This window comes from Erpetoichthys calabaricus, chromosome 1 (assembly GCF_900747795.2).
Source record: "Erpetoichthys calabaricus chromosome 1, fErpCal1.3, whole genome shotgun sequence".
NCBI lineage: Eukaryota > Metazoa > Chordata > Cladistia > Polypteriformes > Polypteridae > Erpetoichthys > Erpetoichthys calabaricus.
This window is the reverse complement of record NC_041394.2, coordinates 290,684,638-290,711,453: the sequence shown is the minus strand read 5'-3', so window position 1 is coordinate 290,711,453 and position 26,816 is coordinate 290,684,638. Positions and strand designations below refer to the sequence as shown.

General features: G+C 38.2%; 1 protein-coding gene across 1 annotated transcript in view; it reads left to right on the top strand.

The window, feature by feature from the left end:
* The window catches only part of gnptab (N-acetylglucosamine-1-phosphate transferase subunits alpha and beta), a 123,056-nt gene extending 98,463 nt beyond the window's left edge, over positions 1–24,593 (top strand). The window contains exons 14-21 of the mRNA XM_028816454.2: positions 2,052–2,251; positions 2,755–2,974; positions 3,266–3,379; positions 11,857–11,942; positions 13,394–13,492; positions 19,408–19,575; positions 19,725–19,815; positions 23,801–24,593. Coding sequence (XP_028672287.2) covers positions 2,052–2,251; positions 2,755–2,974; positions 3,266–3,379; positions 11,857–11,942; positions 13,394–13,492; positions 19,408–19,575; positions 19,725–19,815; positions 23,801–23,872 — 1,050 coding nt within the window. The 3' untranslated portion in view covers positions 23,873–24,593. The remainder of the gene's footprint in view (positions 1–2,051; positions 2,252–2,754; positions 2,975–3,265; positions 3,380–11,856; positions 11,943–13,393; positions 13,493–19,407; positions 19,576–19,724; positions 19,816–23,800) is intronic.
* The last annotated feature ends 2,223 nt before the right edge of the window (positions 24,594–26,816 follow it).

Below are 26,816 nucleotides of genomic sequence, written 5' to 3'. Positions count from 1 at the left end.
TTCTATTAAGTGTTTTATTAAATCAAACCGTGCATGATGAACACACACAGATGTAATTAGAAAAAAGCTAGCTGGAGAACTGCTGGCTGCTTTGTCTTTTACATCTTATTGCTAATAAGGAGCAATTAAAACACTGAATGCAGCAGTTTAAGATTGAAATAAGCAATTAAGGTTGGAGAACCTTAACAAGTGAGACCACTAAAATGAAGCATTAAAATGTCACTTAAGCAATATGTGCGTCATCAGCAATAATTGAGTTCTCGTTAAGGAACTGGGTTGGAACAAAAACCTGCACATACTGCGGCTCACCAGGACCGACATTGCCTACCCCTGCTCTAGAGTACCTTCTTTTAGCTCCCAGCTCCCAAATACCTCTCTTTGTTCTAACTCACCAGTGTAATCCTTGGGAAAAGTACAAGGTTTGCAAGGACTTGCTTATTAGCTTCCAGCCTTTCGTTAATTCAGTGCAAAGTGAAGCTTGGTGTGAAAACTTTGTGGACAGTTTGAACACCTAACCATTATACCTTTATAAGCTTGTTGGATGTCCTATTCCAAAATCCTGCGTATTTATATGGTGTCTCCCCAGCCCTTTGTGGTAATAACAGAATCCACACCTTTGAGAAGCTTTCCACAAGATTTTGAAGTGTATCTGTGGGAATATGTGCACATACAGCTAAAAGAGCATTAAATGAGGTCAGGTACTGATGCTTGATAACAAGACAATGCTTACAATTTGGGATCCATTTCACCCCTTAGGTGTTTATAATAGGCAATATGCAGTCTAGAAGGTAGCAGTCTCCTGGCATCCACCAAACCTACATTCATCCATCAGACTGTCAGATAGTGAAACATGATTCATCCCTCCAGAAAACCTGTTTCCCGTGCTCTAGAGTCCAGTGCTGGTGTGCTTTACACCACATCAGCCAATGCTTGGTATTGCACATAGTGATCTTAGGCTTGTCTGAGGCTACTTGGCCTTGGAAATGCAGTAGATGTGATGCAGTAGAGAATAGTTGAATTTTATATACTAAGTGCTTCAGCAGTCAGTAGCCGTGTCCTTTGAGTTTGTGCGGATGTTGCTCCTGGATGCTTATGCTTCACAATAATGGCATTTGCATTTGACTGGGGCAGGTCAAGCAAAGCAGAAATTTTGTGTACTGACTTGTGGTAAAGGTGGCACCCTATAACTGTGCCTTCAAAGTCACTGAGCTCTTCAGTACAACCCATTCTAATGCCAATAAAGATTGCAAGCCTATGTTCTTGATTTTATGTACCTGACAACAATGAGTGTGGCTGAAACACCTGAAATTCAACATTTGGAGCAGTGTCCACAAGCTTTTGGACATATAGTAGATATGGATTACACATGTGGCTTGACCACAGATCCCGTTGTGCATGCAGAATAGCCAGTTGACTTTATATCTGAGTGGACTGTCCGCCAGCATTCTACATTCTTTTGTTAGTATGATATTTGGTGAAATAACTGCAACTTGATATTATATACCTGTGGTATATCATTTTGATTAAGTTTTGGAATCGGTCCTTTTCCACTGTTTAAATGGGAAATATGTTCTTAGCAATGTGCCCTGTTGTAGTGTTTGTAATTTCTTTTCTTTTCTTTTCTTTTCTTTTCGTATGGGCATCTGCTGGCAAATGACTTGGTGTTTCTTGATGGACTTACTGTATAAGTTTCACTTTTATGTCATGCTTTATATCACAAGCAATTTGGGTCACCTTTTCAGACATCTCAGTATATACTCTTGTTACTGGAGCCTAATCCATTTTTCCCATAGCATTAATGCTTTTGTAACCGCAGTTTCAATTTCTGTGGGATTTTTCAGGAACATAACAAGAATTGACTATAAAGTGAGTACATTAAAAAGCAATCTAGTGTGGGCACATATGGGATTGCAGTAGTAACATTTATCATTAAATACAATGTAAGTATGTTATCAAGTCCTCATAAAGAAAGAATTCCCTTTTCTATCAGTGTGTTAAAGAATTAGGAAAATTGTATGACCCTTTTAATAATTTTTTGCTTGATTTTTCAGGAAGAGAAAAGGCTCCAGACAGCTCTAGCATATCAATTAGACAATATAAATGTTGGCAGAAAGCTGAAAGACACATTTGCAGATTCCCTGCGCTATGTGAATAAATTGCTTAATCGCAAATTTGGGTTTACATCTCGGAAAGTTCCTGCACATATGCCTCACATGGTTGATCGCATTGTGATGCAAGAACTTCAGGAAATGTAAGTGTACTAAATGAGGCAGCTTACTGTTGAAATGTTTTTTAATGATTGCTGCAAGACTGATGATTATGTTATTGAATTTTAAAGTTATCATCACTCTTGATCCTCCTTAGTTCTGTATCAGCCATTCTACTTTACATTTTATGCAAAAATGAGTAATTAATTTGGATGCTAGAAACAAATAGGTAAAAGTTATTTGCATTCTGAAAATAAATAGAAAAGAAGGTTGGAAACAATGTTTCAGTGTGGCAGCTGTTTCATGTTGTCTCCAATCTTATTTTCTGTTTTTTTAGCATGCATAGAATCTTTATCTATTTTTTCAGGGGAAGTCAGACAAAAGTATTTTTACTGTAATTTATTTTATTCATTTTTAGTTACAAAATCCTATGAAAGATGAAAAAGATTAACCTGATTAGTCTTGTGTTCAGCCTTTACTTGTAGACACCTGACACTCAGTGCTTGATTTTGCTGCAAAGCTATTGTATTTCTATTTGTATTTTTAGGTTTCCTGAAGAATTTGATATAACCTCATCTCACAAAGTACGGCACTCCGAAGACATGCAGTTTGCATTCGCCTATTTTTATTACCTAATGAGTGCTGTGCAGCAGTTCAATGTTTCACAAGTGTTTGATGAAGTGGATACTGATTTGTCTGGAGTCTTGTCAGATAGAGAGATCCGTACTTTAGCTACTAGGATTCACGAGCTGCCACTTAACCTTCAGGTAATTCATTCACTTTGTGCTGCTTTCTTCAAACATAGTTGCTCTGAATTGTAAATATTCCATTTATTGTAAGATTAAAATCTGATCTTTAAGTTATCATTTAAAGAAATTTAATTGAATCATAATTTATAGAATTGGAAGTTATGTTTTGGCATCTGTCTATATCCAAATGTAATAAAAATAAATTTAAAGGAACACTGAATTGATTGTCTGTTTTCTCAAGACATCATGATTGTACAGTTGGTTTTGAATTTGCATATAAATTTTTATTTTTTTTTTGTTACGCTGTAGGACTTGACTGGTTTGGAACAAATGTTGATAAATTGTTCAAAAACACTCCCCACTAATATTACAAATGTGAATACAGTCAATCCAACGCAAGAAGCTTATTATGATCCTAGCATGGTAAGAGGCTTATTTTAAGTGTTTTTATTTTCTCCCTTATTAATACAAGAAACACTAACTTCATTTGCTTAATTAATATAGGGTGTTTAATTTTAATTTGAATAATTAGAAATGAAATTATCCATGTTTTGAGTACATTATTAGCAGCCTGGGATAGATCTGTTCTTGCCAAAGCAATAAGTAAATGGTGAAATATAAATAAGTTAATATTATTTTTCATTCTGGTAATCTGACATGAAAGTTATAACTACACGTTACATTCAATACCTCAAAGAGGGACTGTTGCATGCAATGATTAGGCTGGGAGTATTTTGATTTGGACAGTGTGTGCACATCATCACAAAGTGCAAAACTTGCATCTAATAATATTTTAAAATAAAGGCAACCTTTTCAACATTTTATTTTCAGGATATTAAATTCCTGCTCTTATCTCCAAAGAGCACTGACTGTGCCTCTGGTGCCTTCTAGCAAACATAAATTATGAATACTGTACAGAAATGGCACGACCAACCCTTGAAGTGAGCACATTTCTCAGGGTCCCACGCTGTTTAGTTGTGTCACCCAAATTTCCCATGCATTGCTGTTCAACAAAACTGACACATTTTACCCAAACTGTCATTTTTTTCATTTTTATTGTGTAAACCACATATGTTAATAATGTAAATACATACATAAAAATGTTTTTTTAAGAATTAGTGTTAGTCCTTTTTTTGGATAGTGGCAAAGACAGCTGGTGCCAACCATAGTCTTAAGAATATATCTGTACAAAAATCCAAGCACATAATGATGGGAAGAATGTACAAACTCCTTACATATAGTGAATATGCTGGGCATTAAAATGGGTCTTTTATAGATGTGAACCTGTAGCCATTGCACACCAATGCTACCCAAACATATACTGTAAATGCAAGACGTGTAGATTTTTAAACTTTCTTTGCGTTCAAAATAATGAACTTATTTAACAATGATCATTCTTAGCTCTCTGTTACTTGAAATTTAGCTATGTTTTATTTTAAAGTGCAAATAAGATTGACATGTGAGAATTATACCCTTAAAGGGAGAAAATATATTTAGATTTTATTTTAGCCCATAGGGTTACAAATCAATCATATAAACTTTGTTTCATGTGTTCCTTTTATTTAAAAATTGCAACAGCAAAGTACATTTATTTTTAAGGTTAGCTAGCTTGTTGTCAGTATACAGACAAAATACACACAAATTGATGTGTCAAAAGCAGAATTCTAAATAAATAAATAAATAGAAAATGCACACTTGTCTTGTTTTTGGACTAAATGTATTCTATTGTCTTTTAAAACAAACAGGGATCGAAGAGAAATCTGTAACTGCTTGTATAATTCACTTACTTTTACAAAGTGCATTCATTCTTCATGTTCCTGGGTTGGAATGTCATTCTGAACATTTGGATTGTGGTTAAAATAACAGGGCAGATTTTGTATCAAATATTATAGTCTTTGCAAAAAAGGAAGCATAGTTAACAAAATAAATTATCTTCTCATTTTAAAATGTCTCTGAGTAAACACGTCTTGACTTATTGTTTACAAATAAGTCTTCTCACAAATTCCTAAAAATGGCTAAGTCTAGCTTCAGATGATTTAATAGGTTGTAGAAATACCTACAGATATGGTGTAATACTCATGACTAACAAATTTCAGCTGTCAGTTATTGCAGATATGTTTGGTCCTTGTAATTAATCATTCATTAATCAGGTACACTTGACAAACACTTGACTTTAAATAACTTTTTATTTCATATAGAAGCAGTTAGGGTGTCCAATAGAGTGTCATTAGACAGTAGGATGAATTTGGGAGCATTTAAAGATCCCCTGTACGACCCCTGACCTCTGTTTAATTGCTGATAATTTGCAATTCTGTATTCTGTGGTAGTAAATTTATCCAGGAGTAGGAAACTCTCAATTAAATATTAAAGGTAACAATTTGCCTTCATAAATATAAACTTTTAAAGTTAGCTAAGTAAAGTAAATATAGTACATAAAGAGTAGAAGTCTGCATTTTATGTATGGTGTAATAATAATTAAGATTTTGGAGCCATATAGTTTTGGGTTCTCATTTGTTAGCTTAGTTTTTAAAATATTGTTCTGCTTAAGTATAAAACATAGGTAAAACCCCAATTCCAAAAAAGCTGGGATGTTGTGTAAAATATAAATAAAAGCAGCAATACAGTTAGGTCCATAAATATTTGGAAAGAGACTACTTTTTTTCTCATTTTGGTTCTGTACATTATCACAATGAATTTTAAATGAAACAACTCAGATGCAGTTGAAGTGCAGACATTCAGCTTTAATTCAGTGGGGTGAACAAAATGATTGCATAAAAATGTGAGGCAACTAAAGCATTTTTTAACACAATCCCTTCATTCCAGGGGCTCAAAAGTAATTGGACAATTGACTCAAAGGCTATTTCATGGGCAGGTGTGGACAAGTCCGTCATTATGTCATTATCAATTAAGCAGATAAAAGGTCTGGAGTTGATTTGAGGTGTGGTGCTTGCATGTGGAAGATTTTGCTGTGAACAGACAACATGCGGTCAAAGGAGCTCTCCATGCAGGTGAAAGAAGCCATCCTTAAGCTGCGAAAACAGAAAAAACCCATCTGAGAAATTGCTACAATATTACGAATGGCAAAATCTACAGCTTGGTACATCCTGAAAAAGAAAGTAAGCACTGGTGAACTCAGCAACGCAAAAAGACCTGGATGTCCACGGAAAACAGTGGTGGATGATGGCAGAATCATTTCCATGGTGAAGAGAAACCCCTTCACAACAGCCAACCAAGTGAACAACACTCTCCAGGGGGTAGGCGTATCGATATCCAAGTCTACCATAAAGAGAAGACTGCATGAAAGTAAATACAGAGGGTGCACTGCAAGGTGCAAGCCACTCATAAGCCTCAAGAATAGAAAGGCTAGATTGGACTTTGCTAAAGAACATCTAAAAAAACCAGCATAGTTCTGGAAAAACATTCTTTGGACAGATGAAGCCAAGATCAACCTCTACCAGAATGATGGCAAGAAAAAAGTATGGAGAAGGTGTGGAACAGCTCATTATCCAAAGCATACCATATCATCTGTAAACACGGTGGAGGCAGGGTGATGGCTTGGGCGTGCATGGCTGCCAGTGGCACTGGGACACTAGTGTTTATTGATGATGTGACACAGGACAGAAGCAGCCGAATTAATTCTGAGGTGTTCAGAGACATCTGCTCAAATCCAGCTAAATGCAGTCAAATTGATTGGGCGGCGTTTCATGATACAGATGGACAATGACCCAAAACATACAGCCAAAGCAACCCAGGAGTTTATTAAAGCAAAGAAGTGGAAAATTCTTGAATGGCCAAGTCAGTCCCCTGATCTTAACCCAATTGAGCATGCATTTCACTTGTTGAAGACTAAACTTCAGACAGAAAGGCCCACAAACAAACAGCAACTGAAAGCCGCTGCAGTAAAGGCCTGGCAGAGCATTAAAAAGGAGGAAACCCAGCATCTGGTGATGTCCATGAGTTCAAGACTTTTGGCTGTCATTGCCAGCAAAGGGATTTCAACCAAGTATTAGAAATGAACATTTTATTTCCAGTTATTTATTTTGTCCAATTACTTTTGAGCCCCTGAAATGAAGGGATTGTGTTAAAAAAATGCTTTAGTTGCCTCACATTTTTATGCAATCGTTTTGTTCACCCCACTGAATTAAAGCTGAAAGTCTGCACTTCAACTGCATCTGAGTTGTTTCATTTAAAATTCATTGTGGTAATGTACAGAACCAAAATTAGAAAAAAGTCGTCTCTGTCCAAATATTTATGGACCTAACTGTAATTTTCAAATCTCATAAACCCATATTTTATTCACATAAAACATAACAGATGTTGAAAGTGAAACATTTTACTATTTCATGACAAATGTTAGCTCATTTTTAATTTGATAGCAGCAACATGTCTCTAAAAAGTTGGGACAGGGCCATGTTGAGGAGACTAGCTTCTGGACTTTTGGGAGAGGAATGTTGCCCCATTCTTTTCTGACATAGGATTCTTGCTGCTCAACAGTCCTGGGTTGTCTTTGTCATATTTTTAATTTCATTATGCACCAAATGTTTTCAAATGGTAAAAGGTCCAGTCCAGTTACCCAGACTCTTTTACTGTGAAGCCATGCGGTTTTAATAGACGCAGTATGCAGTTTAGCATTGTCTTGTTGAAATATGCAAGGCCCTCCCTGAAAAAGACATCATCTAGATGGGAACATATGTTGCTCTAAACCTGTATATACCTTTCAGCATAATGGTACCTTTTCAGATGTGCAAGCTGCCAATTCCATTGGCACTAATACACCCCCATACCATCAGAGATGCAGGCTTTTGAACTGAGCGCTGATAACAAGCCGGGTGGTCCCTCTCCTCTTTATTCCAGAGGATGCGGCATCCATGTTTTCCAAAAAAAATTTCAAATTTTGATTTGTCTGACCACAGAACAGTTTTCCACTTTGCCTCAGGCCATTCTAAATGAGCTTTGGCCCAGAGAAGACAGCAGCGTTTCTGGATCATGTTCACATGTAGCTTCTTCTTTGCACGATAGAAGCTTTAACCTGCATTTATTGATGGTACACTGGAAGTGTTCCTGAGATTTCCATGACAGAATCTTGCCTGTTTTTAATGCAGAGCCACCTGATGGCCTGAACAATACAGGCATCCATTATTGATTTTTGGCCTTCTCCTTTGTGCACAGAGATTTCTCCAGATTCTCTAAATCTTTTGATGATACAGTGGAACCTCGGTTCACGAACGTCTCGGTACACGTACAACTCAGTTTACGACCAAGAAGTTCGCCAAACTTTTGCCTCGGTTCACGACCACACACTTGGTATACGAACAAGCCAGTTTCCCTTTCTGTTTGTGCGCGCCGATGATTTCCGCACGTGTTGCATTGTTCTCGGTCAGACGTGTGTGCTTACACGTGCGTGCGTGCATGCGTGCTTTCGCTGTGAAGTCTTTGTGCTCTATTTCATTTCCCTTCTGGTTCGTATGCGCCGATTACTGTATTTAAGCACGTGTTCAGCCTCTCCCTGTTCATTGTTCTCAGTCAGACATGCGTGCTTTACCTGTTAACTCTTTATGCTCTACAGTATTTTGTGTGCTTTTCAAGTTAACCATGGCTTCTAAGCAAGTGAAGAGTGGTGAGAAGAAAGTGTTGCAATGTTACTTTTGTCTTTTTTCAAATGTTCATTTTTTTCCCTTTGCTTAAAACTCATTTAAAAAGAGTGTTTACAGTGATTGGGTTGTAATGCTATTAGCGTGAACTCCTGTAATGTTACTTTCTTGGTTGGCTTTTAAATATAGTTCGGATTTGTTCAACTGTTCCTTTTTTCCCCCTGTGCTTAAAACTCATTTAAAAAAAAGTGTTTATACAGCGATCGGATTGTAAGGCTGTAGCACGAACTGCTGCAATGTTACACAGAGAGAGAGAGAGGGAGACACAGAGACAGAGACTGCGTGTGCAGCTGAGCAGGGAGCCTGGGTGTTTGTGTCAGTGTTATTCAATGTTTTTACATCAGTTTACTATTACACTGTGCATTCTATGGTGTAATTAACTATATTTCTGCTTAAAAATCTTTAAAAAATATATTTACATACAGTTTGTACGGTCTGGAATGGATTAATTGTATTTACATACAATCCTATGGGGGAAATTGCTTCGGTTCACGACCAAATCGGTTTACGACCAGAGGTTTGGAACAAATTATGGTCATGAACCGAGGTTCCACTGTATTAATGTACTGTAGATGATGAGATATTCAAAGTCTTCCCAATTTTACATTGAAGAGCATTATTCTGAAATTGTTCCACAATTTGTGAACGCCTATCTTTACTTGTGAGAGACTCTACCTCTCTAAGACGCTCTTTTAATACCCATTCATATTACTGACCTGTTGCCAGTAAACTTAATTAGTTGCAAAATGTGCCTACACTTGCTTTACCAGCTTTTTGTTGCTGCCGTTCCAACTTTTTTGAGACACGTTAGTGGCATCAAATTCAAGATGAGCTAAAATTTTTCATGAAATATAGTAAATGTTGAAAGTGAGACATTTTACTGTTTTCTATGTTCTATTGTGAACAAATTATATGTGTTTATGATATTTGCTAATCATTGCATTTTGTTTTTGTTTAAATTTTACACAGCATCCCAAATTTTGGGGAATTGGGGTTGTACAATTGTAGCATGATGATACAGTAATACCTCCTCGATCGCAGGGGTCGCGTTCCAGAACCCCCCGCGAAAGGTGAAAATCCGCGAAGTAGAAATCATATGTTTATATGGTTATTTTTATATTGTCATGCTTGGGTCACAGATTTGCACAGAAACACAGGAGGTTGTAGAGAGACAGGAACGTTACTCAAACACTGCAAACAAACATTTGTCTCTTTTTCAAAAGTTTAAACTGTGCTCCATGACAAGACGGAGATGACAGTTCCGTCTCACAATTAAAAGAATGCAAACATATCTTCCTCTTCAAAGGAGTGCGCATCAGGAGCAGAGAATGTCAGAGAGAGAGAGAGACAAAAGCAAACAAATCAATAGGGCTGTTTGGCTTTTAAGTATGCGAAGCACCGCCGCACAAAGCAGTTGCAAGAAAGGCAGCATCTGACACCCTCTCCGTCAGGAGCAGAGAATGTCAGAGAGAGAGACAGATAAAAACAAACAATCAAAAATCAATACGTGCCCTTCGAGCTTTTAAGTATGCGAAGCACCGTGCAGCATGTCGCTTCATGAAGCAGCTGCACAGAAGGGAGCAACGTGAAGGTAATCTTTCAGCATTTTTAGACGAGCGTTCGTATTGTCTAGGGGAGCGAACAGCCCTCCTGCTCACACCCCCTCCGTCAGGAGCAGAGAATGTCAGAGCAAGAGAGAGAGAGAGAAGTAAAAATCAAAAATCAGTACGTGCTGTTTGATCTTTTAAGTATGTGAAGCACCGTGCAGGAAGCATATTGCTTGATAAAGCAGCCATATGTAAGCCCAGCAAAGAAGAGAGCAATGTGAAGGTAATCTTTCAGCGTTTTTTGAGGAACCGTATCCTCTAGGGGTGCGAACAGCCCCCGTGCTCACAATATATTTGAGGAGTTTTATTTAATACGTAATACGCGCTGTGGTTGGGTAGCTTCTCAGCCATCTGCCAATAGCGTCCCTTGTATGAAATCAACTGGGCAAACCAACTGAGGAAGCATGTACCAGAAATTAAAAGACCCATTGTCCGCAGAAATCCGCGAACCAGCAAAAAATCCGCGATATATATTTAAATATGCTTACATATAAAATCCGCGATAGAGTGAAGCTGCGAAAGTCGAAGCGTGATATAGCGAGGTATTACTGTACAGCATTGTTCTCATACTGGATAAACTTTCTTTTGTCACTGTGGCAAACATAAATGGAGAAACTACATCATTAGCATTACCATGCCTTCCAATCACATTAACATTAGAACATTATAAAAATTGTGACGAGAGCAGTCCATCTAGTTCACTCATCCTATTTACCTAGATTGTCCAAAATAACGATATTTGAAGTTCCCTAAAGTATTACTCTCTACCACACTTTTTGATAATTTATTCTATGTATGCATGGTTCTTTGTAAGAAGAAAAACTAACATTTGTGTGAAATCTGTCCTTAACAAGTTTCCATCTGTCTCCCTGTGTTAATGTTGCAGAATGTATTTGAAAGTAACAGTCTCAATTCACTGTACTAATTCTTTTCATAATTTTAACCTCTTGTTTGCTTAAACTAAAAAGATTCTGCTCCTTTTATCTCTCCTCAAAGCTCATACCCCTGAGTCCCAAAATCAGCCTAATTATACTTCTCTGGACTTTCTCGAATGCTGCTATGTCTGTTGTCCTCTTTAAATATTCTGCTTACATTACCTTCAAGCACCAGTACTAGCCAGCTTGTGATTAATATACCCAAGTTAACTAGTAATATTTTACTTCCCTCTTTACTGAGAAACCAACTTGCTTATTTACAATTAACAGATACAAATCCAGTTAAACTTTAGTGTTTAAGTTTTCGGAGCAACTTCTGTATTTTCTGTAGTTTCACACACAGTCAAAACACAGCACCACTAGCAGGGATGATGTCTGTATATAGGACACATTCTGTGCCTAAGCAAACTAAGCTCTGATCTTATTGCTTTTCTACTTTTCATTTTGAATGGTCTGCCATACTTTGTATCAAAAATATCTAGAATGTTTATCACTGGTTATAGTTTTTTTTGTCTGATTTTAGCCATCTCTTTCAGCTACTACTACTGTCTTTCTTATGTACAATAGTAATGTAACTGTTCTGTAGTCCAGTATTTTCTATTAAAAAAACTGTGTAGTATTAATGTATTTTAAGCTTCAGTAAATTAAAAAATTACAATAAATATGTCCACTAAACATGAGAATATTATCTTTTTTCATCATTTCAGCCTCCTGTAACAAAAGGACTTGTGACTAACTGTAAACCTATTACTGACCGAATCCATAAAGCCTACAAGGAGAAAACTAAATATAAGTATGTTTATGAGTGTTTGGGAACATGGTTAAGTATTGAAATGCAGATATAAATCAATGTTCAGATGAAAACTTTTATCCTCTACTAACATATCTTTTTAAAATTAAAATTTTGTGCAACACCCTATTCTTTTTCTTCATGCTGTGTTGAGATGAATATGCCTGTTGTGTAGCTAACACTTTATTCAAGAAGAAACATTGTTCTCAGTTCACTTGACTTGTTAGAGATTTTACCAGATAAAAATAAATAAATAAAATGGCAGGGTCTCCATGTTTGTACATATATTTCTGTGATACTTTAAATATGACAAGTTATGTTCCTACAAATTACTTTATTAAGTGAGTACACATAATCCAGGTGGCAGATGATAATGTCCTAGGGTAGCACTCTGGGGACATTCACCTTTTTCTTTTCTTGCCCCACATATGTTTTCTCCCAAAGACCACCATTCATTCTTTATTTTATTTACCTTTCATCAGAGGTTCCAGCGGTGTTGTCTATCAGGACATCCAATGTTGATTGTTTCCAGCCTGGTTAGGAAAATGTGGCCAACTGTATTTCCTAGCTAGGAGCTCTATTGGAGTTCCTGCCCTCCTGTGACAGGCTATATACTCCTAATGTATATTCTTTGCATCTGAGGCCATTAATAATGATATTTGTCATTATGTTGACCATTGGACAGTTTCCAGGAGGCTTGGAAAATTCCAAAATTGTTGTTAGACTAAGTGGACTTATCTGCTTTAGCCCAGTAACATATCAAGCTAGGAAGGCAGTGACTTCTGTAATAAACCGAGATTGTGAATGGAATTGAAGCTGTTTGTTTTGTACCAGACACAGTAAACATAATTTTTAATGATCTGAAGCAAGCTCCAGAGGCTATTTGCAATTTCAGGCTCCTGGTGCATTTTTTTGTATAATGGCTATTTGTATGTTTATGCTTCTATTGGTCACTTTGATGTCTTTGCCTCTTCCAGTGTGTGTAATTCTTCTCCAGGTCATTTTTTCCTCTTTATTGTTAGTTAGACATAAAAGATTTCTACCATTCCTATGGCAGTGATTAAAGTCGTGCGACTGTTAACTCCCACCATTTTGCATCAGGTCTATATTGATGATCTGATACTGTTTTCATTCTCTTTTTTTTAACTACCTCATGACTGTTTATTATGAGATGATAAATGTAAATCAGCTATACAATCAATAACTTGTAAGTTTCCTAAAATCCATAAGTAAGTTTTAGGTCGGTAGTAAACTGACTATACTTTTTTAGATTATATTTAGTACTACAGTGTATTTATTTATGCCTCTTACACAGTGATTAAATAATATACTGCAGTTAAACTAAAAAATCCAAAACAGTCTAGTTATTAGTTAGATTTACTGTTTTTTAGCCTTGCTTTTGGCATTTGATCATATAAGTCATAATGAAAATATTTATTTCACTTTTTTTACAGATTTGAAATTATGGGTGAAGAAGAAATTGCATTTAAAATGATTCGAACCAATGTTTCCCATGTTGTGGGGCAATTGGATGATATAAGGAAAAATCCAAGGTATAGGAAGAATTACATTTAAAAAGTGTTTTCACTTTCTTATAGAATTTAGAAACATTAGAATATTTTCCTGACCTAACAAAGTTTTGATAGCCTTCACGACAAAAAATATTGCATCTATTTTTCTATAGTATTTTGCACGTGCAATCTTTTCTTTAATAAAGGTTTCTGTGAGTATCAATTCTGTGAGAATGAAATGGGCATTTTTTAGATCAATTCATTGGTTGACATTCCATGTGAATCTGTCTCCTATAGTGCATATTTGGGGACATTTTAAGTTTTCATCCAAATCCTATATTAGAGGTGGATAAAAAATTCAGTGTAGCAGAGGTTTCTAATTCTTGGTAGAGCAATAAACTGAATTTTTTAAATGTCTTTTCAAATTTGGTACTTGTATAATGAAATGCATTGTGTTCAGTTTTTTCTTTGATGATGCACTGGAGACATCACTCCTTTTTTTGAATACGAAAATAACCTATAAGGTTTCCTTTTGTTTCAGAAGAGCAGTGTGTTAACAAGTGACATCAAAAACATGGCTCTCTAGCTACTAGTAAAAACTGCTGCATCCACTTTTATATGGAACACTTTGTTAATTCCGGTATTCGCCAAGTGGTAGTCATTATTAAATGACTGGTACTTTGGCACACTGAAAAGCAGGACGTTTATGGCGTTTTCACACCTACTTCATTTGGTGCAGTTTTTTCAAACTCTAATGGAATTCCCTCAAAAGTCAGTTTTATTTAGGTTGAAGTGAAACACGTCAGTTGCACTCAGGTGCAGACCAAATCCAGACCGAGACCCTTTGGAAAGGGAGGTCTCTGTGCGGTACCAAGCAAACCCTGGAATGGTTTGCATGAAGTATGAACATGATCTAAAATGGGATTGATTTAACTACAACAAATACTGTGCATTATGGGTGAAATTGTGAGTACTGAACAGTGGTAGACAAAGTGACTACCATTTGTTATTGGAGAATCTCATTCACAGCATAGTGAGTCAAGGGTTAACATGGGGGATTAAAAACAATCAGAAGGTAAAAAATATATTTACACAGGTACAAATGTGACTCAATTCAAGTGAACAACTCACACAATTACCAGTTAAGCAGAGCCAGGCTAACACCTGATATATACCTCTTGTGCATACATACAGCTGTGAGACCAATGATCAAACCCACTAAACTTATAGGCTAGGCATCCTCTTAATGTAATTGCTTTTTTGGGAGTGATGTGGATTTAGAAACATACTAACTTTGACATATGTAGCAAATGTTAAAAATTGCAAAATTAACATCATTAACAAATAGTTACAGGAATTATGACAATAGACGTCATTTGAGATTACCTAGGAAACGTTCATGTGATGACTACAGGAGAGTCAATGTGTAACATCATACAGTTCAATTTGAATGATTCATTTACTCTCATAAAACTGAAGTAAATCAGTGTATGCCCATGACAGAGCTTGCCTTTTCTTATACACTCTCCTATTTGAAACATGTCCTTTTCATAGCATGCATAGTAGCGCATAATTTTTAAGTAGTCTCCCAGTTGTGTGATATTAGGTGCCCTGCGCATAGAGTTGTATTTTCTATCCATCCATCCATCCATGCATTCTCTTCCGCTTATCCGAGATCAGGTCGTGGGGCAGCAGCTTGAGCAGAGATGCCCAGACTTTCCTCTCCCCGGCCACTTCTACTAGCTCTTCCGGGGGAATTCCGAGGCGTTCCCAGGCCAGCCAAGAGACATAGTCCTTCCAGCGTGTCCTGGGTCTTCCCCGGGGCCTCCTCCCGGTTAGACATGCCCGGAACACCTCACCAGGGAGGCGTCCAGGAGGCATCCTGATCAGATGCCTGAGCCTCCTCATCTGACTCCTCTCGAAGCGGAGGAGCAGCGGCTCTACTCTGAGCTCCTCCTGGATGACCGAGCTTCTTACCCTATCTTTAAGGGAAAGCCCAGACATCCTGCGGAGGAAACTCATTTCAGCCACTTGTAATCCCGATCTCGTTCTTGCGGTCACTACCCATAGCTCATGACCATAGGTGAGGGTAGGAATGTAGATTGACTGGTATATTGAGAACTTTGCATTTCGGTTCAGCTCCTTTTTCACCACAACAGACCGATGCAGAGCCCTCATCACTGCGGATGCCGCACCAACGATCCGCGTGTCGATCTCACGCTCCATTCTTCCCTCACTCGTGAACAAGACCCCGAGATACTTGAACTCCTCCACTTGGGGCAGGATCTCGCTCCCATCCCTGAGAGGGCACTCCACCCTTTTCTGGCTGAGAACCATGGTCTCGGATTTGGAGGTGCTGATGCCCATCCCAGCCGCTTCACACTCTGCTGTGAACCGATCCAGAGAGAGCTTACAATCAGGGCCTGACGAAGCAAACAGGATAACGTCATCTGCAAAAAGCAGTGACCCAATCCTGAGCCCAGCCAAACCGGACCCCCTCAACGCCCTGGCTGCGCCTAGAAATTCTGTCCATAAGTTATGAACAGAATCGATGACAAAGGGCAGCCCTGGCGGAGTCCAACTCTCACTGGAAACATGTTCGACTTACTGCTGGCAATGCAGACCAAGTTCTGACACCGGTTGTACAGGGACCGAAGAGTCCTTATCATGGGGTCCGGTACCTCATACTCCCGGAGCACCCCCCCACAGGATTCCCCGAGGGACACGGTCAAAAGCCTTTTCCAAGTCCACAAAACACATGTAGACTGGTTGGACAAACTCCCATGCACCCTGCCAAGGGTGTAGAGCTGGTCCACTGTTCCACGACCAGGATGAAAACCACACTGTTCCTCCTGAATCTGAAATTCAACTATCTGACGGACCCTCCTCTCCAGGACCCCCGAATAGACTTTTCCAGGGAGGCTGAGGAGTGTAATCCCTAGACATGTTAGTGGGATTGAGGAGGTCTTTGAAGTACTCCCCCCACTGATCCACAACATCCCGAGTCGAGGTCAGCAGCACACCATCCCCACCATATACAGTGTTGACACTGCACTGCTTTCCCCTTCTGAGACGCCGGATGGTGGACCAGAATCTCCTCAAAGCCGTCCGAAAGTCGTTCTCCATGGCCTCCCCAAACTCCTCCCACGCCAGAGTTTTTGCCTCAGCAACCACCGAAGCCACATTCCGCTTGGCCTGCTGGTACCTGTTAGCCGCCTCTGGAGTCCCACAGGACATAAGGGTCCTGTAGGACTCCTTCTTCAGCTTGACGGCATCCCTCATCGCCAGTGTCCACCAACGGGGTCGGGGATTGCCACCACGACAGGCACCGACCACCTTACGGCCACAGCTCCGGTCAGCCGCCTCAACAATTGAGGCACGGAACATGGCTCATTCGGACTCGATGTCCCCCACCTCCCTTGGGACGTGGTCAAAGTTCTGCCAGAGGTGGGAGTTGAAGCTACTTCTGACGGGACTCTGCCAGACGTTCCCAGCAGACCCTCACAATACGTTTGGGCCTACCAGGCCTGACCGGCATCCTCCCTCACCAACAAAGCCAACTCACCACCAGGTGGTGATCAGTTGACAGCTCCGCTGCTCTTTTCGACCGAGTGTTCAGGACATGTGGCCGCAAGTTCGATGACACAACCACAAAGTCGATCATCGAACTGAGGCCTAGGGTGTCCTGGTGCCAGGTGCACATATGGACACCTATGCCTGAACATGGTATTCGTTGTGGATAATCCGTGACGAGCACAGAAGTCCAATAACAAAACACCGCTCGGGTTCAGATCAGGGGGGTCATTCCTCCCAGTCACACCCTTCCAGGTCTCACTGTCATTGCCCACGTGAGCATTGAAGTCCCCCAGCAGAATGAGGGAGTCCCCAGAAGGTATGCCCTCTAGCACCCCCTCCAGGGACTCCAAAAAGTGTGGGTACTCCAGACTGCTGTTCGGCGCATACGCGCAAACAACAGTTAGGACCCGTCCCCCCACCCGAAGGCGGAGGGAGGGTACCCTCTTGTCTACCAGGGTGAACCCCAATGAACAGGCTCCAAGTCGGGGGGCAATAAGTATGCCCACAGCCGCTCGGCACCTCTCACCGGGGGCAACTCCAGAGTGGTAGAGAGTCCAGCCCCTCTCAAGGAGATTGGTTCCAGAGTCCAAGCTGTGCGTCGAGGTGAGCCCGACTATATCTAGCCAGAACCTCTCGACCTCGCGCACAAGCTCAGGCTCCTTCCCATTCAGAGAGGTGACATTCCACGTCCCAAGAGCCAGCTTCTGTAGCTGAGGATCGGACCGCCAAGGTCCCCGCCTTCGGCCACCACCCAACTCACACTGCACCCGACCTCCTTGGCCCCTCCTACAGGTGGTGGGAAAGGGGACCCACGTTGCCTCTTCGGGCTGTGCCCGGCCGAGCCCCATGGGTGCAGGCCTGGCCACCAGGCGCTCGCCATTGAGCCCGACCTCCAGGCCTGGCTCCAGAAGGGGGCCCTGGTGACTCGCGTTCGGGCGAGGGAAAATACCATCCAAGGTTTGTATGCATCATAGGAGGTTTTCTGAACCACTCTTTGTCACATCCCTCGCCTAGGACTAGTTTGCCTTGGGTGACCCTACCAGGGGCATAAAGCCCACGACAACAGAGCTCCTAGGATCACCACGATAAGGTGGCAGTTCGAGGAGGGGTGTATTTTCTAAATATACTAAATAATTATCGTAAATGCAGTGTTGTGCAAACACAACTGTTGTCGACCCTTCATGATATTTTTTCCTGGGAAAAATGTTTTTGCCCAATGAAAGAATAACATCATACACACATGGACTGTTTATTGATGTGTGTGGTCTATTTAAAAATTTACAGTGTTAAATACAACCAAACTAACTAGAAATTGACACAAAGTAACATACGAGTAACAAATGGATTTAGAGTGTGAAAATAATTTTAGATTCTTGTTAATATTCAAATTTCATTTACTATATACAGAAATGTTTTTTAAACTTTAAATGTTCAAAATAAAATGTAAAAATATGCTATTCGATATTTCAGTATTTCACTTTGACATGTTGTCTTTGCATGCCACTTCCAGGAAAAAATGAGGACATTAGTACTGAACCTTAGTAATGTTACTTAAATATGCAGAGCAACTGTACTGACAATTATAGAATTAAAATCAGTGGTTGTAAAGGGCCAATAATTAGACAGAATTCATGGGTAGAAACTGTCAAATAAACCAGCTCATACTAATACAAATTAATATGTATAGGTAACAGTGCAGCTGGAACTAAAATGAGGGAGCACAAAGAAATAACACATTTAAGGAATAATCTTATTTAGATATACTGAAGAGTAAAGAAGATACAGCTCAAGTAAACTGTTTGATAAATACTAATGGACTAGTGATTACTTTGTTCTGGCTTTAGAAGCCCTTCTTATTCTTGTCTCCTGCTGTTTAGTGAAAATTGGTAAACTACTTCAGGTTGTTTTTCTTTTTTTTAACCGAGTGTAATAAGACACCAAAATATATGATATATCTCACTATGTATATAAATAAAAATGACTGTTTATGTTAAAATCATGGACTGAAATATTTTCTTTGTAATGTAAATGTAACCTGAATTAATTTCCTTTTCTACTCCTGTTAAGTGCATGTAAAAAATCAATTCAAATATCTTTAACATTTTATCATTTAATGAAACATCACATATATGTTAATAAAATTTTAAACTGGCCCAGTGCAAGTGTGCCTGTGTTGTGGGATATGTATATGTGAGTAGGCCTCTCAGTGGACTGACCTCCCCATCGAGGGCTGGTTTCCTGCCCTGCTCATGATGTTACTGGGTAGGCTCAAGCTATCCTTGACACTGAATCAAATTTAGTGAGTTTAATTGACAAAGAACTCTCCTTAACAATACTCGTTTATGTTAAAGCTTGATTTTTCTTTTTAAACTTTGTTTCAGGAAATTCATTTGTTTAAATGACAATATTGACCATAGTCACAAGGATGCAGCTACTGTGAAAGCTGTATTGCGAGACTTCTATGAATCAATGTTTCCTATCCCTTCACAATTTGAACTGCCAAGAGAATATCGTAATCGCTTTCTTCATATGCAGGAGCTACAGGAATGGTAAAGTGTCTTTAGAATCTATTTTTGTAATCTGTATAAACTCTTAACTTAATTTTAAAGTATTGGCATTTCTATGTTAAAAAAAGGAATCTAGTTGTATTGTGTTTTAATACTGTTGAAGCTTTACTCTGTTGTTGTGTTATATGCAGGAGAGCATACCGGGACAAGTTGAAATTCTGGACACACTGTGTTCTTGTCACTTTAGTTGCCTTCACTGTATTTTCATTTTTTGCAGAACAGGTAAGCCACAAGATATTACTGAAATTAATTGCATTTGATAGCAACTGGATTAAGTGGATGAATACAAGATAACATACTGTTTATTACCATATATAACGTTTTACCAGTTCTAGCACTTGGGTGTGTTTCATTTCCCGCCTAGCTGCTGGAATTGGATATGGCTGTCTGGTACTATGTAATGGAGTATGTGGGATCAGTAGATACAACAGCAAGTAAAACTAAAACTTTCTAGAGAAGGATCACTCATTTAGAATATGTTACCTGTGCAGGAAATACTTGAAAGTTCAAAGTTACTGTCAGTTGTACCCTTGTAAGACAATCGTATATTTTTACCATCTGTGAAACACACTATTTAATGTATGGCGTTCACTCACTTGCATCCTGTGAATAGTTGCGTCACAGATCTCTCATCAAAACATTTCTTTTACTGCATGCAAGTTATAGACTTTAGTAAAATAAACCTGACCAAATTTCATTTATTGCTTAATTTCTTGATTGTTCATTCAGCATCTCAACAAAAACCTAACCTTTAATTGAAGAAAAAAAAAATTGAAGGAAAAAAAAATTACAAATGATTTTCTCAAATATATGTGTAATGGCACCTCTTCATGTAGTACTTTGTGTAGCCCCCAAGATAGTAGCTGTAAGTATTCTCCCATAATATTTAATGAGGCTGAAGAACACATGGCAAGGTAGGAGAGGATTCTATTCTACAAGAATCTGTTTTCTTAAGATTTTGAGGTCCATGCTTGTGGACTGTCCTCTTCAACTCAGCCCCCAGGTTTTCAGTTAGATTAGGTCTGCAGACTAGGATGGTCTTGTGAAAACCTTGACTTTGCAAACACTGAACCATTTAATTTTGATTTTGATGTGAACTTTTGATCATAGTCCTGCTGGAATATCCAAACATGGACCAATTTAAGCTTCCTGGCAGAGACAGTCAGTTTTAATTGAATATATTGTGATACTTGATGGGAGTCCATGATACCAAGTATCCTACCAGGTTGTCCAGGGTCTTTGTCAAAAAAGCATCCCCACAGCATTAAAGATCCTCTACCATACTTCAGAGTGGGGTTGAGGTATTTTTCTTCATGCTATCATTCCCTGTAAACCAAACCCAACTTTGTTGCTCAAAAGCACTCTTTTTGTTGTATCTGACTGTTGAACTTCATCTTATTGGAAAAATTCTAGTAACTTTTTGCAAATTATAGGTCCTTGAGATTATTGTTTGATGACAACAGAGGCATTTTTCTGCAACACCCGAACAGTTTAGGTTAATATAGGTGGCATCTGATCATAGTTTTGAAGCCTTTCTGACCCTAAGATCCAGTTGACATCTGCAGTTCTCAAACTGTGGTCCCTAGAAATTCTTTGGACACTCAAATCATCCCTCAAATTTTACAGTATGTGGAGTCAGTCAGACACATCATCTTCCAGGCTGATTCTTAACATCTTTAGTTGCTTTAAACTTACTGTCCTGTCAGAGCCATTTAACTCTTTTCTTACAGCAGTTTCTTAATCGGTGCAGCTCAACAACCTTTTGTTGCACATCATTCCTACGTTATCAAGTCGTTCCCATTTTGATGAATGACTAAGGCAGTTTGACCTCTTTGTCCACTTACATTTATACCTCTGTGAAACAGGAAGTCTCATGGCGCTACTGTTCCTACTCACTTGGATGAACTTAGTTGTAAAATATGAATGTGAATCTACTTCAGTTAGGTCTCGCTCATCTGACTTTCTAGAAATGAAAATAATTCAGGCAAAAGTATACTTGAGAAAAATTATTGTTTTATGATGAGAATTTGTTTTTCTTTTGAATTATTTTACTTTAAAGGTTAGATTTGTGGTAATATTTTGAATGAAAGATCATTTGGATAAACAAACATTTTTGCATAGCCCATTTTGCTCTTACTTACTAAAGGTTCCCTTATTAATATAGGGCACTACACTTTTGAGAGATGTTGTGCGGTACCTGCTTTACTGGGTCATGTTTTAGGAAAAGTCCCCTATTAACACTCTTTTGGAGCAAAGTTTTTTCTTATTTAGCATGCATTCATGGATTCTAATCTGTAATTAAACCTGGAAGTCAGCAAATTAATTAAAGTTGGATTCTGAGTAGGCCAAAATAAAACCTCATTGGTTCTGAAAAACTGCCATCCAGCCAGCAAAAAGTTCCTTCTGCATGCTGATGATCCCATCCAAGAGGACCGGTGCTTTTTTACCAGAAAGTTGTACTTTGAACTTTCAGTATTTAAGGGTTAGGAGCCTAAGGACATTTAAAAGTGCGTGCATATTGGGTTCCTTGAAATCTAACCATTGATTTAAAAACTGTGTTGGAAGATGTGTGGCTATATACAGTATCAGCTCTGTCATTATTGTACTGACAGTAAAGGCACTTCATCATGGATCATCACTCCAGAATGAAACACAAATCAGTCATTTTTTTGAATTGGTGACCTGCATGGAGTTTGTAGAATAGCATCATTCAGCTTGGAAGAAGACATTTAAGGTTACCCCTTCAATGGGGAAAGTCATGTCCACTGTTAGGATGTGTTGAGATGCACAAGAAGTGATTGTGGCAGACATTATTGTGCCTCATGTTCAGAACAGTTGACATGGATATAGATCTACAGATTATAAAATCTTTAAAAATTATAGAAGCATGTAGTACTAGGGTGTTGTACCGTGTTAGCCATTGCGAATGTAGAGAAAAGCCAAGCAAAATGACACCTTTTATTGGATAACTAAAAAGATTACAATATGCAAGCTTTCGGGGCAACTCAGGCCCCTTCTTCAGGCAAGATGAAATCAATTACATCTTGCCTGAAGAAGGGGCCTGAGTTGCCTCGAAAGCTTGCATATTGAAATCTTTTTAGTTAGCCAATAAAAGGTGTCATTTTGCTTGGCTTTTCTCTAGAAGCATGTAAGAAGAGTTTTGATTGGTGCTAAAATCCTCCAGCACTGAAGTTTGAAAACACTACAGTCATCGTAAAAGTCATCTGGAATGTTCATCTCCATCCACCTTGCAGTCCAGGTCTTGTTCCCTGACCTTTCCCTGCTTTGGACCCCTCAAAGATGCCATTCATTGGAAAGCTTTTGAGAGTGTTAACAAGGTTGTTGAAGAAGTGAACTGGCTTCAAGTGCAGGATTCATACAGGGACAAATCATCTGTTGAAAATGATGTAGATAGATGAGGCATGTAGCAAATACATCTGGCTATCTGTTAGTGTGTTCAAACAATTCCTGTAATAAACAGCTGTTAATAAAACAAATGTATGGCAAAAATGGTATGGGCATCTCTGTCCTACAGTGTATAGTATGTTGACCATCATGCAGGTGCCTGCTATCTTAGCTATGGCAATTGATCATAAAATTGTCTAATTATAATATCCTTTTGGCATTTCAATATCTTGAAGGGAAAGCTAATTGTTGGTGTGAAGTGCCAGAGCTGTTAACTTGTTATCAGACTGGTGGCTAAAACAAATCATTTTTTAGTGCTAAGCAAATCCAGAAATCAGTAGTAATAATAATAATAAATTTTATTTATATTGCACTTTATATTTTAGTGCTCTGCACTTGTTCTTTCTTGTTTTGTTTTAGAATGACTGTCCTTGTTTTAATTTTACTCACATCTACCTTAATCCTTGTAACTTTCCCTGTAGGTTTACATTTTCTGTGCCTATAATGAAAGGAGTTTTCTGTTGTAGTTATGCAACCTGAATATAGATCTTCCCATAAAATTAAGTATATGGGAGTGTTAAATACAGCAGCTGCAAACACTACTTACTCCACTGTAAATGTTTAACTAGTACTCAGTGGATAATGTGGGAAAGATGAAGTGGGCCTAATTTCATGTGGGTCATTAAAATTGGGGAAAAAAAAGCAATTTTGAAGTTGTTTTCTTTACGGGCTTGAATTGTTTAACGTTACATAAACCTGATACCTCGGGAATTAATTTGCTTTTCTCTGTTTTTCTTTTTAGCTAATTATGTTAAAACGTCATCTCTTTCCAAGAAGAAGAATCAAAAGGGATGTCAATCCAGAACGAGTGTAGATGGAGGTGGAGCAATTTACCTTTTGTACGTTTTGAGTCTGGCTTACCAAATAAGACAGCAAAAACAAGAATACAAAGCTGACTGAAACAAGTGCCAAGTAATAAATCTCGAGAGACCTTCTGTGGAGCAGCTACTTGCGAAGCAAAACTCGGGAGACAGAAGCTCTTTAGGGATCCCAGGACTGCCAGTGAATTGATGCGACAGCCATTGAATCCTACAGTCGGTCTCCACAGTAGGGTGGTGCACTTCCAGGAGGGAGTCATATTGGACACTGGAGCTGGCAGAAGTTTAGATGGTTGAAGTTATTCCATTTTTATATTTTTGGAGCCAGCTGAGCTCTTTAGTTTCTATGCTGAGATCGGGTTCTCGAGATGATAAATCAGTGCACTCAAACATGTTGTGTTCATTTAAAATGGACCAGCAGAGGTGGTTTACAATATAAAGTGCTGAACACCTTTAGTAGTATAGCTAAAAATAAATAATGTGTTAATGCACTCCACTCTTTATATTTTAGTACAAAAAAGGATTTAATTGTTGCTGCCTTTCCCTTATTATTATTTTAAATAAGTGCCTATTTTGTTGTTGATTTATTTAAAGAGCACTGGTATGTAATCCAGCTTCTCCTCCAACAAAAAACAATTTTATTATATTTTTGCAGGGTAAGGATTTATTGGGTAATGTAGTAATGTTAAAACAATAATAAATCATTTTTTTAAAGAATATAATTACATTTTCCCCTACAATTGTAGTGTGTTTGGAGAATTGACTGTTCCAGACTGTGTTACGTATTGTATTGACAACAAAGCCAGATATGTGAATTTCTCCTTTTGAATGTAAAAATGAAGCAGTGCCGAGCTGCAGTATCTTACCAGTTGAACGGCGAGATGATATGAATGTCAAGTAGTACTTGCCTGAAACAAAGTATTATTTGTGGAGTTCTTGACAATGCAAATGTGTTATTAGAAGCGGTTATATTTATCACCTTTTGTCAGATGTGCAAAATGGTGAAGAAAACCATCTTGAAAAGAGCAGGTCAGAATAGTCGCTATTCATACAAAAGTCAAGAGTTCTGATGATGACTACAGTTTCAATTGAATTATTAATATTGACTTCTACAATAAGCACACTGCCTGTTGTATTGCTTTTTAGACATTTTGTCATTTTAATGTTATTAAGCATATAGTTTTAGAACAATATCCATAGTTTGGATAAATTTATGTTAAACTGGGGGATACTTTTACTGTTATTGCTACTCGACATCAAACGGTACACAAGCCTACAAAATCTCAAATTTGAAGAATATGGTGTTGAGAAGTGAAATTTATTCATAGAAATTCGCATCTAATGGAATGTTTGTGGCCATTTTGTAACGCGTCCCAACAGTATGCGGACATTGTTTGCCTTATCATTCTTAGTATGTGCTAATGGAGAATATGCCCTGTCTGTTTCTAGCTATTTTCTTATTTGTTAAGATTTAAAGTAGTTTGTCTTTGATTAAGTGTATTCATGTTACTCTTACTACGTTTTTATACCAGTCCACATACATGAAGAACATAGCGTTATTGTGTAAATTAGTCCTCAAAGGAAACTTACTTTAATGAATAAAGCAAATATGTTTGTTAAGTATGGTAGTCAGAATAGTTATCATTTTATCACAGTCATGCAAAGAATCTTATTGTTTTATAAATTGGGATAAATTGCCATTGCTGGTAAGTATCGTATTTTATAGTGACAGGTATGGTGTGAAGCTGTAAATCCAAGAGGATCAGTGTTTGAACACAGAGATATACAGAAATACTCAAGGGGAGAAATGGTACCTTTTTTTTTTTTAAATCATAGCCAGAACTATGAAACTACTTATGAAACACTCGTCTGTTTCTACAGATGCAGATTATCAGATTTATGATTAGTTTTTGTTCAGTAAGTTCCACTTTGACAACATTCAATGATGATAACATTCCTCTGCCCATGCTGACTAAGTAAGGATAGATCTGCTTGAGGTGAAGAATCGATAAAAATCAAACGCAGTTTAAGGTTCTGTGCAGAGGACAGGTGGGCACTTGGCACCATATATTCAAGATTTGTAGCAAATACAGTTTTAGGCCAGTTTGGAAATACAGTATGTGGACACAAACTGTAAAAGTCTAATACACAAAACCTGTTATTAATTTCCCCATCCAGGAATTATCAAGTCAGAAAAAGAATGCATGCATGTTATTGATTGATGGCCGTACGTCTTTCAGTTAGACAGTTGTGTTGCCTGCCAGTGGATATTTGACTTTATGTTGTTGTTTTCCAGTTGCATTGTAATAATAATTTTAAAAGAATTTTTCACAGCTCCTGCATTTTGAATTGTAAGAAGAGGTAATCCAAAACCGCCATGTTACTTCAAATGGCCATGCCATTTGAATTAAATTGTCATAGAAACATTGTAGTTGTATTCACTTCATATAATATTCATAGAAATGTACAATTAGTTTCAGAAGAAAACAAAGTAAAAATCATTGCTCTATTTTCCTGGTATTTATTTTTTACTTTGTAGAAATTGTCAAAAACGTTCTAAATATCAGGTGCAGTAGCAGAGGCACGCGGTTTTCAGATGAGCGGAGTTGGAGGTACAGTATGTACTGTGTGTCGCATCGCAGGGTGGCATTTGATTATATTTCAAAGTACTGACTATATGAACTTGTTCATCTTTCAATGGTGATTATTTTCTGTTTATTTTGGATAAAATAATAAGTGGGGCACTAAATAAAGATTACTGCTTTCTGAGTACATTGAGGGCTAATCTTAATAAATTGTTTTTTATGCAACAATTTATGTGTAAGCAGATTTTTTTTTTGTTTCTTAGCTCTTGTTTTCAGTACTGTCTTTTCAAATCATAGATTATTTAAAGTAACAGCATAGACCAGTGATGGAGGAAATATACAGCTGTTGTCCAAG